This window comes from Acinonyx jubatus, chromosome C2, assembly GCF_027475565.1.
Source record: "Acinonyx jubatus isolate Ajub_Pintada_27869175 chromosome C2, VMU_Ajub_asm_v1.0, whole genome shotgun sequence".
Taxonomy (NCBI): Eukaryota; Metazoa; Chordata; class Mammalia; order Carnivora; family Felidae; genus Acinonyx; species Acinonyx jubatus.
The window spans coordinates 130822651-130837753 of record NC_069384.1 but is presented as its reverse complement, the minus strand read 5'-3'; the positions used below and the strand labels follow the sequence as shown (position 1 = coordinate 130837753).

General features: G+C 44.9%; 1 protein-coding gene across 3 annotated transcripts in view; it reads right to left on the bottom strand.

Annotated features, from left to right (window-relative positions):
• Positions 1-203: 203 nt before the first annotated feature.
• BTD (biotinidase) overlaps positions 204-15103 on the bottom strand; it is a 29937-nt gene continuing 15037 nt past the window's right edge. For 2 of the 3 annotated variants that reach the window (XM_015068481.3, XM_015068482.3), the window contains 3 exons: positions 7850-8114; positions 2632-2781; positions 204-1649 (listed from right to left, as the gene is read on the bottom strand). In XM_015068481.3, the coding sequence (XP_014923967.1) occupies positions 477-1649; positions 2632-2781; positions 7850-8114 (1588 nt within the window). In that variant the 3' untranslated portion in view covers positions 204-476. Of the gene's footprint in view, positions 1650-2631; positions 2782-7849; positions 8115-8215; positions 8433-15103 lie in introns of those variants that run through there. The other variant, XM_053221488.1, reaches the window with a different exon arrangement.

Genomic DNA, 15103 nt, shown 5'->3' with positions numbered 1-15103 from the left:
ATTACCATTTCATCTGGATAGAATTCTGTTCATCCAGAATGGAAAAGGACCCACGCAGCCATTTCTAAAACAGGTTTTGCTCTGAGAGTTTGTTTCTTACATTAGAAGGTGAGGCTTGTGAGATACTTGTATGTCCTGGGTCTCACTTCATGAACAATAAGAACAAGGAAAACACACACAAAACCCACTGTTTTGTGGATGTGTAAAATATAAACTGGCATTTTTATTTTAGCTCTTAAAACCAATTGTATAATGAGAGGTTTGCTGGAGGAAGATATGGCTTGAAAAAGAGAAACGGGAGCAGGGAATACCAGAAAAGACTCGATAATCCACGTCAAAGAGGAAAAGACAATGGGGGAAGGTGCCTCTCCTACCTCATCCCACAGCTCCCACAACGGGCTGTGGGGCAGAGAGGTGGTCCCAGTGCTTGTGAGCTGTGGTCTGGACAAGTGCAGGGCTGCCCACCCCACACTGCCCTAGTCCCTCTCATACAACCGCCCGTAGAGAGCTGCCGTCACTAGGCCAGAGGACAGTCCGCTCTTGCTCAGGAAGGAGTAGTCATTCTCCCAGCCAAGCTGATCAGGGGTTTCCAGGGACATCCCTGAGGTAAGAAGCAGAGGAAAGATATAGGAAGTACTGAAGTTCCCCCATAGGTGGAAGTCAAATATCCCTGTGGCCTCTGTGATCTCCTGCCCACAGGTGTTAAAGCCAAGACCCCCACACTTGACCAGGGCACAAACTTGAACATAGTAAGTGCCGTGCACAGTGTGAAGACCGTCAAAGACCCCCAGGGCATACAGCTCTTTGGACAAAGTGGGCCGCTGGTAAAGCAAGTAACAGCAGAGGCCGTTTGCACAGACGCGGAGGTAGCCTTCCTTTCCCCACACAGGGACCAGGGTGAAATTGTCATACATCATCTCCGAATGAAACACAGGAGGAGTGTTCATGTTCCACTTGGTGGCTCCATCACAATGGACTTCCTGAGCATCCTTTTCACAGTATGGATCACCTGCCAAGATTTCTAAAAACTTACTATGAGATGGGTTCATTTTACCTGTGGCATTCTCTGGACCAATGAGACCCAGTGGATTTCTGGCTACCTGTGCAATTATAAGATGACCAGTGGCGTTTTCCATGTCATGGTGCCAAAAGGACTTCCGAGGGCTGTGTATGCCACTTCCGGTCATCCCCAGAGATGGGTGGTGGATGTTGGCAGCCAGCAGGTTGATACCAAAGGCAATGGCAAAAGCTCTCTGAATCTGAATGGCTGCCAAGAGTGGGAGCTGGTTCATCCAGGCAGTAGGATATACGACGTGCTTCACCTCAGAGTCTCTGAGGAGTCTAATGGCAGGGTCAAAAAACAATATATCAAAGCAGGTGAAGATGCCAAATTTGCCAGCAAAAGGGGTATCAAAGATGATGTGATCCGCTTTGAGAGGGGTATCAAAAGCTGCCTCAAAGTAGAGGTTGTGTTTGCGATAGCGGTCAACAAGGGTTCCGTTGTTGCTGAACACGACATTTGTGTTAAACTGGTATCTTCCATCATGTGGGCACCCCGGGTCATTGTTATGGCAAGGCTGCTTGGTCCCAAGATTGGCCACCAGGAACATATTGCCCTTGATGGCCATGCAACTCAGGCGCTGGAGGACCTAAAGGAAAAAAAAGGCATAAGTAAATGAATTTTTAAAATCCTGCCATTTGCCTTATAATTTTAAAATAGAAAAGTACCTGTATTGTGTCTATAATATGTAAACAGCTATCATAAATCAGTAAAGAAAAAACACTACTGGAAGAGTGCACAGAATATGAACAGGTGATTCACAGCACAAATACAAATGGCCAATGGACATCTGAGAAGATACTCAACCTCATTAGTAATGAGGAAACACAAATGAAAATAATGAGATCTCATTCTGCACCTTCGTAAGATTGGCAAAAATTCAAGATATTATTCCATCTTGCATTGACCAAAGGTGGGGAAACAGGCACTCAAGACTATCACAAGGGATGTAAAATGAAATGAAGGTCTTTCAAAAGGGAAATTTGGTAGTCTTTAAAATAATTCAAAATGTGCATATCCTTTCGCTGAGAAATTCCATTTCTAGGAATCTTACCTTACAGAAAAACTTGGACATATTTATGAAGATACATGTACAAGGATATTGACTGAAACATTATAATAGCAAGGGTTTTACAAAAGCATACAGCATGCTAATAAAGAGGATGTCAATAACTATGAAATGAATAGAAAAGAATATAGTTGGATGCATATCAAAGTGTTGATGGCAGTTTCTCTAGGAAGAGAAGGAGGGTAATTGGTGGGGTGTGTGAAGATGGGACTTTAATTTTTTTTTACTTCTGATTCGTTTGTTTTCTAAGTATATATTCTTGTATGTCCTGTGTAATTAATAAATAGAACGATCCAGAGATGAGTAAATGCCCCATAATACCAGACACTCTTTAACTGATGGAATATGTGGCACAGGGAGTTTGGGGAGCTCAGATTTTATTTTTAGGAACCTAGGGTCTCCTTTCGGTCTCATTTAACCTGTCTTGGCTGTTGGCCCCTGGCTTGGTTCATCTCTGCATGCCTTCAGTCTACGGAGGAGGAAGGCTGGGACCCTCCCTTACCTCTGTGTCATTGAATCGGTGGGGCTCCAGGCAAGGATTCCACCTGACCAACTGGGGAGACGGCATGAAATCCAAAAATGGGTAAACAGATGTTCTTGTAAAGTTGAATCCATGAATGCCATCTTCTGGAAACACTATAATCTGTACACCCTGTAGGTCAAACACATCAAAGTATGGTATATTATCTGATAACAGGAAACACCCCTTCTTTCACTTGTCCATTCTTTCATTCACTCGTCGGACAGCCATCAGGTAGTTGTACTGTGCCAGGAACCAGAGGTTCTAAGATGGTGGCTGGACTCTCATCAGGGATCTTGGTCTTGGGGAAACTGTCTCACTTGGCCTCATTGTCAGGTAACAAAGACAGATGGATTTAGAAACAACCATTAACCATACCTCATGTTAGGGAAGGAGGGAATGAGTGAGATTGGAGCAGAAAGCAGGAATTTGCCAAGCAGACAATCAGGAGAGGTTTGGAGTTCCTGGTGGTGGCACAGTACAAAGGCCTTGAATACTGGGCTTGTTAACAGATGGGGTGTCTCCAATCCAGTGGTTTCCACTCATTGTGCATCTAAATCAGACGGGGAGCTCCTGAAAAAACACTTGGTTTAGGGGTGATGCTGGGGCCCACTCCTAAAAGGTCTGCTTCACTGGGCTGGTGGGTAAAATTCAAGTGTGTTCATTTTAGAAATAAGGACTTTCTCTAACTTGAAGTTCTCCAACTGGGAATTAGGAGGCCCTTTTCCGAATCCTAACCACTCCCCAGGCTTTGTCCCACACCTGGAGACAACCTAGGTTTCCTGACTGATAGCCTGGGGCTCCCTGTGATGTTCACATTAACCGAATGAAATCCAAACAAACGGGGCACCCTCAGCTCCCAGCATCAGGGCCTCATTCTCCTGCTGCTCTCCACTTACACGGCTTAAAATGCGAAGCCTGGAACATTGCTCCAGAGTGAAAGGTGGAGGAGGAAGGCAGAGAAGGTATGAGTAATCTAAAATAAGAGGCAATTTGAGTCACTTATTTCTGGAATGCACTGCAAACTCTTTATAATATTTTATTCTGGCTAAAAAAGCTTCGAAAGTGTAACTGTAGAAAACTTGGAGAACAGATAATATTAATATTAGTTTAGTTAATATCTTGGCTATTTTTATTTTGTCTGTGTGTATGTATATAATTGCGATAATGATAAATACATGGTGTTTCGGGAGCACCTAGGTGATGCAGCTGGTAAAGCATCAGACTCATGATCTCAGCTCAGGGTCATGAGTTCAAGCCCCACGCTGGGCTCCACTGAGCATGGAGCCTACTTTTAAAGAAAATTTTAAATAAATACATAAATAGTTTTCCATCTTGACTTTCCTCACTACATACAGCATCAAGACTACCAAGATACTTTCAAAAATACCATTTGCAATGGCCACATTATATTTAAGAGAACACCATAATTCATCTTTTATCAGCGGACATCTGAATTGTTCCCAACTTTTGGTGACCATCTGCATACAGGGTGCTCAAAACACTTAATGAGTATTATACACAAGCATTTAGGTGTCTGATGATTTCTTCAGAATGAAGTCTTGTAAGTGAAGATATGGGCTCACAGACAGGAAGAGTTTTCAGTTGTTTACATTGCCAAATAGCCCTCCAGAAAGATTATACCAATGTATGCTCCTCCTGGTAGAGTGTTAAGATTGGTCACCTTACAGCACACGGTAAGGCAAAATTATCACAAACTTGGAAATAAAGCAAGATGTTTGCCTTTCTAACATATACTAGGCTGCTATTTAAGAAGCTCACTCAAGGATTATTTAGTGAATGTACTATTGCTAGGCTTTGTTATTTAATATTAGATCACCCCAGACTGCAATTGTATTGCTCTATAGGACATTAGCCAGTTTTGTATACACGAGCAAATTCATTTCAACATTCATTTGACCGATACACACACTCATGTTCCTCCGATGCTCTTTTGAGCCAGGTTTACCATCTGACTGATTTCTTCATTAGATCAGTGAGTTAAATGACAGTTTTGGCACATGTTCGTTCTATATTTGTGTAAGAGGTTTTAAAATTTTTTTTACGTTTTTATTTATTTTTGAGAGAGAGAGGCACAGAGTGCAAGCGGGGGAGGGGCAGAGAGAGAGGGAGACACAGAATCTGAAGCAGGCTCCAGGCTTTGAGCTGTCAGCACAGAGCCCGACACAAGGCTCGAACCCAAAAATGGTGAGATCATGACCCGAGCCAAAGCTGGACGCCCAACCAGCTGAGCCACTCAGGCACCCCAGGAGTCATGTTTTAACTTTTTGAAAATTATACTTGGACAAATGTTTTCCTTTATTAAAAACAAAACTTTCCCCAAGAATGTTGAATGGTTTCCTATGGACAATACCATTTATGTTATGTATACATATTAGATTAATACTGAAGTTAAATTGCATTTCCTAAATACATATTTTCTAGGAATAAGAAGAGGAACCAACCTGAGCCAGGGTAGAACGCTGGATCTAATGTGACTATCAATCCATCTAGAAAGCAATTAGCATCCCTGATAAATGAGGAGTTTTCAGAGAGACTTCAATGAGGTCAAGAACTCCTGAGGAATTAAGGTTGCCAACCCAGTTGATGGACCAGCTAATATCTTTAAGTTGGAGTCCTTTTCTTCCCTATATATATCTCTACCAAGAGAGACATACTTCAGTTGGCTAGTTCGGGAACCCTTGCCTTCCAGCAAGTTTGATCTAAAATTCTGACACATGCTTGGCATCAATTTGTCATAGAAGTTGCTTGAACACATAAAACCACGCAGGGAAGCCGAGAGATCTGTAAGCACTAAGAAATGATCAGATAAACAATCTGTTCTCTTGGACCACAGAGAAGGAATGATGACTTGCAGGCAGCATAGGCTCAACAAAAACATGTTATAGGTTTCCTTTGGGGGCAGGTTATTGGAAGGCAGGGGAATACCACCGTCACAGTCTCCGGAGTTCAGCATGGCCTCTGCCCAACCTCTTAGAATGGTCTTGTGGACAGGATGGAGAAGCGAGGGATGGCTCGTATTTCAGCACCATGCAAGCAAACACCTCTGTGCACAGAATGGTCTCGAGTGGATCTGTGTCATCAGGAGGTCTAAGGGCACAGCCTGGGATTTTTTTACACTGACTTCAGCGTAAACATAAATGAGGTGTGTATCAAATGTGTGAATGACGTGAAGGTAACTGATATGCAGGATGTCAGTAAAGATCCCCAAATAGCCGAACAGGCTGGAATGATGAGATGTAACAGCATAAATGTGAAGTCGTGTGTTCAGGTTAAAGAAGTTAACCTTGTAAGTACTGGGTGGCAAGAGTGGCACGTGTGTCTGTGTGTGGGAAGAAGACTTGGGAGTGTGAGTTGGCAGCAAATGCCTTATGAATCCACAGTGAGATGTGGCTGCCAACAGCTTTCTGGGGACAAAGTCTCGAATGAGAACGGTGCTACATCTCCTCCACTCTGCCCTTGAATACGGAGACTTTCCTACGGCTCTGGGTACAGAGATCATCTGGGAAATCTTTGTAAAAGGGACATACAGCCTGGAGAAGAGATACTGGGTTGGGGGGGGGGGGAGCATGACGGCTGTCCTCCTGTGGAAGACAACCCGCCATGGTCAGTTCCTCGGTCTGTTCTGTTTAGCTAAGAGGACAGAACGGGTGGCAGTTGCCGGGAGGCAAACTGTTGTTCACTGAAAGGCAAACCTTGCCAGAAGCTCCCGCGCTCTCATCAGACAGTGCGTTCTGGGCCACAGAAGGTGTTCAAGGAGAGACTGGATGTGGGGCTTTGAATGAGAGAGGAGTATCACCCATCAGAAGAAGCTGGACAAGGTCTTAAACTCTCTTCCAATATTAGCCTTATATATGTGTATATTGTTTTAATTTTTTTAATGTTTATTTTTGAGAGAGACAGAGAGTGAGCAGGGGAGGGGCAGAGAGAGAGGGAGACACAGAGTCTGAAACAGGCTCCAGGCTCCAAGCTGTCAGCACAGAGCCCGATGCAGGGCTTGAACTCCCGAACCACGAGATCATGACCTGAGCCGAAGTCAGGTGCTTAACCTACTAAGCCACCCAGGCGCCCCTATATATATGTATATCTCTAAAAGGTAGCCTATAATTTTATATATGCATATATACACATACACATGTAATGAGGTAGAATTTTAAAATGCAGCAATAGCTAGTGGCCGTCCAGGCAATCCTGAGTACCCTGAACAGAGATAGGAACTATTTTGGAGCAGGACCTGCTGGCCCGAACTGTCCTGCCCTCCAGACTCACCGGCACAGGGAAGTTTTGCTCATGTGGAGTGTACCTCCTGTCAAGGCAGAGCAGGGCTTCCTCACATGACTGGGCTTGGTCACCATACACCAGGTGAAAGTCCAAATTTCCCTTTGGTTATAGGTTTCCCAACAGGGCATTTTGTTATGGTCACGTCTGGCACGGACACTGCCCCTCTGCCCCACCCTTCCTGGCAGAAGTGGGAAATGCAGGCCAAGCAGGAAGCCTCCACAAAGGCTGGCAAAGACCTCCCTCTGTCCACCTCCGTTCTGTCTGGACTGAGGTCTCAAACTGTTCATGGTCTGGAACAGAGACGAGAAATGAGCCCCAAATAGACTGAAGGTGGAAAACAGCAGTTCTGTAGATGCTTACTATTTTGAATGCCTCAGAGAGCAGGAGAGACCCTCATGCCTGGAAGTTTCTAGAATTTTCTGCACATCAGAATCCACTGGGGAGCCTTAGAACTCCCAGTGCTCAATCCACACCCCATCTGCCTCTGTGGGTATGGCATACAGGCACCCACTTAGTTTACGACTGGCTGAGCACTCCCTCTGCACGGCCAGTTTTGAGAACCAGGGACTGAGCTCTGGGCTCCTCAGACATGAGGGGAAAAGCAGCACCTGGGGATCTTGCTATGATGTTGATTGATTCAGCAGGTCCGGGCGGGCCCCAGATCCTGCATTTCTCACGGGCTCCAGAGGGCTGCTGATGTCACTGGTCCGTGGACCACTGAGCAGCGAGACCCCAGCCACCTGACTACTTCAGCTCCACTTTACCAGCTGGACTAATTTTCCAGAAGGGCTGCGGGAGCCATTGACGGAGAGCCAGAGAGCAATTCGCCCTGTTCTGCTAGACAAGCTTGGGGGGGGGGGGGGGTTGTGGCGCGGGCTAACCCAGGAGCGTTTCTTGCCTTTTGGGCTGCGGTCATTACTTGCTGTTCATAGATGTCGAGGTTCTGGTTCATTAGGTCCAAGGCCTGCTTGCGGCCCACGAGTGCTAGAGGGCTGGGAGTGAAGATTGACTGGTGCTCGTACACAGCAGCCACGTAGTGTTCGGCCTCAGAGTGCTGGGCCACGCGTGGTTCCTCGGTGTGGACTCCCAGGGCAACCACGTAGCAGCCGAAGAGGAAAAGAGCAAGCTGACTGCCGGCTCCAGACATAATGCAGACCATAAATCTGGAACGTAAGGAGGCAAGGGGAAAACAGCTGAATAAAGAATCCTGCCAAGAATGTAACTTTTGCAGCTGTGACTTATTAATCTCAGCAATTAAACCTACCCGCCGTGATACTGCAACTCAAAGATTTGTTTCATGTTCCTAATAAAAGGGTCTGTGTTTCTCTCCAAACACGTAGCAAGCTACGTTTAAAATGGCTCGCTGTGTTAGTCTGGTTTTAGAATGTTTCCAAAACAGACCCGATGTTTGCCATGATTTTCTTCCCCAGCGTTCCGCAAGACGGCATTGTGTCACTACTCGCCTTTCTAGCCACATACGTACCTAAGTTTTAGGCAAGAATAACTACCATGATTATTTTATATAATTCGGTGGCATATTCCACATCCCACCACCTGCCTTCCACACGCACAAACGTGTCAACCATCCACGCCAGCTCTGATTGTTGCGATCCCGATAATACAGCTCGGCTTTCCTAGCTACAAAACTCTGATGGATTAAAATTCTCCCTGCATTTCTTTGTTCAGTAATGAATATAAAGGGTAAGTCCTTCTTAGCACGACATTCTTTATTTGGTGCAGAGAAGCTGCTGACTTCTACTTACGTGCCAGTGTCTACTCTTGGTTATGGATAGGTAAAAAGAGGGCTCCCAATCAAAGCATTTTGTTTCTCCTCCTTGAATTTGGGAATCATCACCTTCTCAACCTCTGTCTCTGCGATTCCACCACTCGTGCTCAAAAGCATAATCGTTTGGAAATAAAATCCTTTTGCAGTGATAAAATGCAACCGTCTAGAAAATATACGAGGATTTTCTAGAAAATATAAGAGGATTTTCTAGGACGTACACCCAGCTATGTAGGCCCTACCAAAAGCAATTAGAAGTAAATTATGTCACTTACACTGACACTTCTGTGTGCCTTTTTTTCCCAAGACTAGGAGTTTTTATTCCCAATAGTTATGTGTTACCGTGTTAGAGTGAATATTCCAATTCTTCCTTGAAAACCAGCCTGGCCTCCCAGCTGAAGCCCCTCGCCTGACACACAGATTTACCAGGGGGTGTGCCAAGGCCAGGCCACTTGCTCTGTGGAGATGCGCTGGGGCTGACCAAGTGCCCAGGAATCCAGATTAAACATCGAGATAACAAAGACAAATCAAGGAATCCTACTGCTGCTTTTTAAAAAGACAACGACGCCCTGTCCAAGTCTGACTCATAACTCCTGTGTTTGCATTTTAAAACCAAACTTTCCAGGCTGCAAACTTCCTTTTATTTTTCTCTTAATAGTTCCAGAAACAAAAGTAACCATAAGTATTTTCAGCAACAGAACAAGGACTCGGGAGGCTCAGTCTGAATCCTTGCAAAACCAAACACTTGTCGGGCTGAGCAGGCCTCATCCCACGGCCTTGTCTCACACACTGTTACTTCTTGTCCCAGGGACTAAGTGCACCATCCAGATACCCAACCCCAGGACTTGTTGCCATTCATCTGGGACCCTGAATGATGTTCTGAGATTAGAACAAGGAGCCTTTGAGCAAGCAGTCATGAGATTTTGAGTAGAAACAAAAGTATAATTGATAAGGTTTCTTATCTGAATTTTGCCTCTGAAGACGAGCACGGGATAATTTTAACGGTCAAAATCTAGTTTCCGCTCCCTCTGGTTTCAGAATGATGATAATGGGGAATGGTTTGGGGGAGAAACTTTCATCTTCAAAGACACATTCCCGGTATTTCTCAAGCAGTAGATGCTGGCCTCACTCAGAGGTGGGGAAACTGAGGCCGGGGGAGGGGAGAGTTGTGTGAACCCGTGCCCGGTGGAGCCAGCTCAGGAGTTCCTGGGGCCCAGCGAGGTGGTCACGGCATCCCCTTTCTCAACGAAGAGCTGTGTGTCACCCATTTACTTGGGGACAGAGGACATTAGTTTAAGTGTCAGGACTTGCAAAATGGTAAAACAAGAAAACTATGGAACCAGCAAGATACTACATTTCTTTCTATTTTGAGAAAGTAAAATGTAGATTATTTACAAAAGGTGCTTGGCAGGAGGGCTGTAAATGGCAATCACTTGTGTGTGAACAAAGGTGGGTGATAATAAGAGGTTAGGCAGATTTAACCAGGTATTCATGCTTGAAAGCAGCAAGCTTAATGAGGGAGGAGAGAATGAGTAATTATGATAAAAATAGGTACCACAGTTTGCCCGTCCCGATGTGTGGTGAAATAGCAGCCGGTTTAACCAAATTTGCAAATGCTGGCTTTCCCTCTTTATTTGGCACTACACAAATGTCTCAAGAAAACCAACAAGGCCCAAGATAGGGACTCTGGAGGGCACAGCGGGTAGGAGAGGGGGGCAGTTTTAATGGGGCAGGACAGCATCCAGATCTGGTTTCCGGTGGTTACCAGGTGCTGGTTCACCACAGAAAGCACAGGTGGGCTGGGGTGTTGGGGCTCCCTGGGAACAAGAAGCTTCCAGAAGTCCTGGGGCTCTTGGAAACCCAGCCACAGATGTAGTTCTAGAGCTGGCCAGGACCCGGACGATAAACAGCCGTGAGTACAGGCGTGTGCTCAGTCTGAAAAGGTACACACACACCCTCTTCCATCGGAGGGCATTTGACAGGCGAGCTAAAACTGCAGGAAGGCCTGACACGAAGGCCCCGTCTGGGTGACGGTGTGCCCCCACACCCTGCTTCGTCCACTCAGCTCACCACGACCCTCTGATGTGGGGGCTCGGGCTCACAGGGTGCCCTGAGTCTCACTGCCAGGAAACAGCACAGTGGGGAGGGTGCTCCCTTCAGACATCCAAGAGACATCCGACTGTGAGCCCAGACGTGGGTATAGGTGTCAGGGTACAGCCATGAACAAGCCCGGCCCTTCCTCAAGCAGCCCCACTCAGGATGTATAGGGAGACTGACCACAATCAAATGAACACTGAGGATGCCTTACGCAGTATGTGCGAAGGGAAAATAAAGACAGGGAAGGGGGCAGCGAGGGTCTGGCCTGGGTGGGGGACAATTTTAAATAGTATGGTCAGGAAAGGTCTCAGAGAGGTGAGGTCTGCCAAAGGTGAGGGAGGAGGCCATGTGGATGCCTGGGGGAAATGTTCCAGGCACAGAGGACAGCTAGGTCAACAAGGCCTGAGTGGGAACTTGCTGAGAGGGCTCAAGAAACCAGCAAGGAGAACAGTGGGCTGGAGCCCAGGGCAGAGGAAGACAGCAAAAAGTGAAGTCAGAGAAAAATCACAGGCCCCGTCCCCGGTCTCTCACAATGCCAGGCAGTTGCACTGTCTGCTTCCATTCTCCCCCTTCTAGAACAGCCCGTGAGATCCGGTTAAAGCCTAAGTCAGTCCTGACACTCCTCTGCTCAAAATCTTCCAATGCCTCCCCACTTCATGCAGAGGAAACGCCAGAGTCCGTACAGTATGCCAGTAGGAATGATCTGGGAGACAGGAAGTTGTTGACGGGGTGGGGAGAGCTTTGCTGGAGTGACATCTCTAAGCAAGCATCCTGACCTTTTAACTGCCCCAGAGAAGCCCCAGCATCTCATTTCATCATGAAAAATGTTCCTCTGACACTAATCCTGGTCAGGAAGGTTCCTGTGGTCTCTGAGAAAAAGAAATCAAAGTCTAAATTACACGGAAAGCTATTTTGTGGAAATTTGGTAACATATCACTCACTGGTTATTTTTACACATGCAAACTTTTTTTTCCCACTCTGCTAAGTGATTCATCTTGATAATTAGCTGTATTTCCTTCCTGGCCATACTAGTACAATAGTATCTTTTGCAATAAAATGAAAGGATTGTTATTAAGGTACTCTTAATAAGATAATTTCAGAGGCAGGTATATACATTTAAAAATTTATATATAGAACTATGGATCATTTTAATAAAAGATCCTGTCATGCCTGCCTTGTCAGGGAGAAGAACAGTCCCATGACTGGGAAAGGAGGCAGGAAAAGTCAGCAAAGGAAATGTCACATCCTGTGGAACAAAGCTGAGAGAGCCGCTAAGTCAGTAAGGAATCAGCACACTATACGTTCCTGTGCATATCTGGCAGGATGCCCCCCAAGTCACTGTAAAGTTCCAGATAGTTTTAAACTTACGAAGTTTATGATATCCTTGCCTGGATTCTTTTACAGAAGGAGAAATAATGTCCAATCTCCACCTAATTTACGTAATCTGAATTTAAAGAAATCCCAAAATAGACCTTTTACTTCCTAGAAAGCCGCCTATTTTCTGGTTCCCCCCTCTGCTGATGCTAGTTGTGAGCTCGCCTGGGACTGGCCCCTGGAATAAGATGCCCCACGATGGTTTTAGCTTGGACAGTTTCATGCAAACCTATCCACCGATGACACTTTTGAGGTCTCAGTAGGAAATGTCAAGTGTAAATAAAACACTTGTGAGTGGCAAGTGATGATGGTGTCAAGATTCAAGGCTGAACTCCACACAGCGAGTGAATTACCCAGTCCTCTGAATTGAACTGGTAAGTTGCAATTTCATTTTTTTTTGAAATTCCACCTATGATCTTAAAAAAAAAAGAGAGAGTGACATACAGAAGTGTAACTTTGGACCAGGCCTTTGATTAGGGCCTATTTCTGTTCCATTGACTACAGTAGTTTACCTTAGGACACCAAATGAGCAATCAAAGGATTGTGACACTTGAATCTAACTATAAGTCCTCTCTCTTTTCCTCAAATGGGAAATTATCTTCATAAGTTAAGTCAAATAATACTTCTCCCTGAAACGCCCCGGTATTTAATGTAAGAAGGTGCTTTCTTTTTCTTGCGTGGACAGAAAGAGCCCCTGCGGAGATGGAATCTACAGGTTCGCTGCTGCCACCATGTGGACAAACGGAGGATCATTGGCCCACGTTGGTTCGCTCTTAAGTCGCACAATAGCAAAGTGATTCTTGTGTAGTAAGTGGATGGTGTTTTTCCTGCTTTCCTTCTCATTTTTATTTTTTTTCTGCTTCCCACTGTAAAAGAGGTTTTCTAAGATGTGGGCTTCATGAAAACTGTTTTTTTATTTGCTATGCTTCCAGGACCTAATTTAGGACTGTATTCACAAGTCCTAAGTTTGTTGCCATCTCTTACAGTGGTACACTTCATAGGATGTGACTGGATTTGCAGTGACACAGCCCAGCCACACTGTGACAGGCAGCACAATGAATGGCGGAAATCTAGCTGAGTTAAGGGTTCTAGGGGAACAAAACTTTGTATCAACGCCACACTGACTTTTACATGTTACATGCTAACATTTTCGAATCATTTTCACCATCCATTATTTCATTTTATCTTCCTATCACAGAAAGCAGTGGAAGTGAAATGGTAAAATTCTATTTTCACGGTGAGGGAAAACTCCAGCACTAGTTAGTAGTGAGAACAGACTGGAAACCAAGTCTCCTGACTCCTGGTCCAGCCCTTCTGGCACATGTTGAAGAACTGGGGCAATTTATCAGTCAAACGTTCAAAGACCACTGGGTAGTGTTCAATTTAGCCGCAGCAGAAACAGATTCCAAGTAGCACTCCCAAGGGAGAATCTGGGGGGGTCAGACCACAGCAGTGGTTCTCAAACGTGAGCATCCCTTCAGTCACCTGGAGGGCTTGCCCACACAGATCCCTGGACCCCGTGCCTAGAAGTTTTGATTCATCAGGTCTGGGACAGGGCCCCAGAATGTGCATTTTCTAACAAATTCCTAGGTGATGCTGATGCTGATGTTCCTGGCATGCAGTCATACCTGGAAACCCACTGGGGTAGAAGGTAAAGGCACACAGAACATATGTTCTGATTCCTATATTTCCCTCATGTCAAAGACATGATTCAGAACCTTTATTTCCTGAGTGCCTCCTCAACAGGGCTGATAGAATTGGGGCAGATTTCAAAGTGTTTCCACCATATTTAATGAAAATAAGTGGCAAAGTATTTATCACTCAAACTAAGGGGGAAAACTTCCCCCAAACAATCTGGGTCCATGTCAATTAAAGGATTCAGTGCTTGTCCTTAGCCTTAACAGAAACATCATTGTAGAACCAGGTTATTGCTGGTTTTCATTTGTTTAAAGTTCCTGATTTTTTAAAGTTTATTTATTTATTTTGAGAGAGAGACAGAGAGAAAGAGAGCATGCACACAAGTGGGGGAGGGGAATTGAGAGAGAGAGAGAGAGAGAGAGAGAGAGAGAGAGAGAATCTCAAGCAGGCTCTGAGCTGTCAGCGCAGAGCCCGATGCAGGGCTCAAACTCATGGACCATGAGATCATGACCTGAGCCAAAGTTGGACACTTAACCGACTGAGCCACCCAGGTGGCACCCTAAAGCTCCTGACTTTAAAAGACTAAAACCCAGACAATAGATAAATATTTTGTTATATAAATAGTTAATACATTTATACATTTAAATTATACACTTATAAATAAATAGGTAACCTGAAAAATCTCCTATATTCTGCAAAAACGTATCAGTTTCCGTCTCAAAAACATAGCAGAAATCCTTAGGGGTCAAAATTGAACCACTGACGATATAAGTCTCAAACTGGGTCCGGAGACTTTCTGGTCTGAGACTAATAACAAAGGAAAGAGCACACCCTAAGGTCAGGAACACGACAGGGATGTCCACTCTCGCCACTGTTATTCAACATAGTATTGGAAGTCTTAGTCTCAGCAATCAGACAACACAAAGAAATAAAAGGCATTCCAAATAGGCCAGGAGGAGGTCAAACTTTCACTCCTCACAGATGATGTGATACTCTATATGGAAAACCCAAAAGATTCCACCAAAAAACTGCTAGAACTGATCCATAAATTCTGCAAAGTCACAGGATATAAAAATCAATGCACAGAAATCGGTTGCATTTCTATGCAGCAATAATGAAGCAGCTGAAAGAGAAATCAAGGAATTGATCCCATTTACAACTACACCAAAACCCATAAAATACCTAGGAATAAACCTAACCAAAGAAGTGAAAAATGTATACACTGAAAACTATAGAAAGCTTATGAAAGAAATTGAAGAA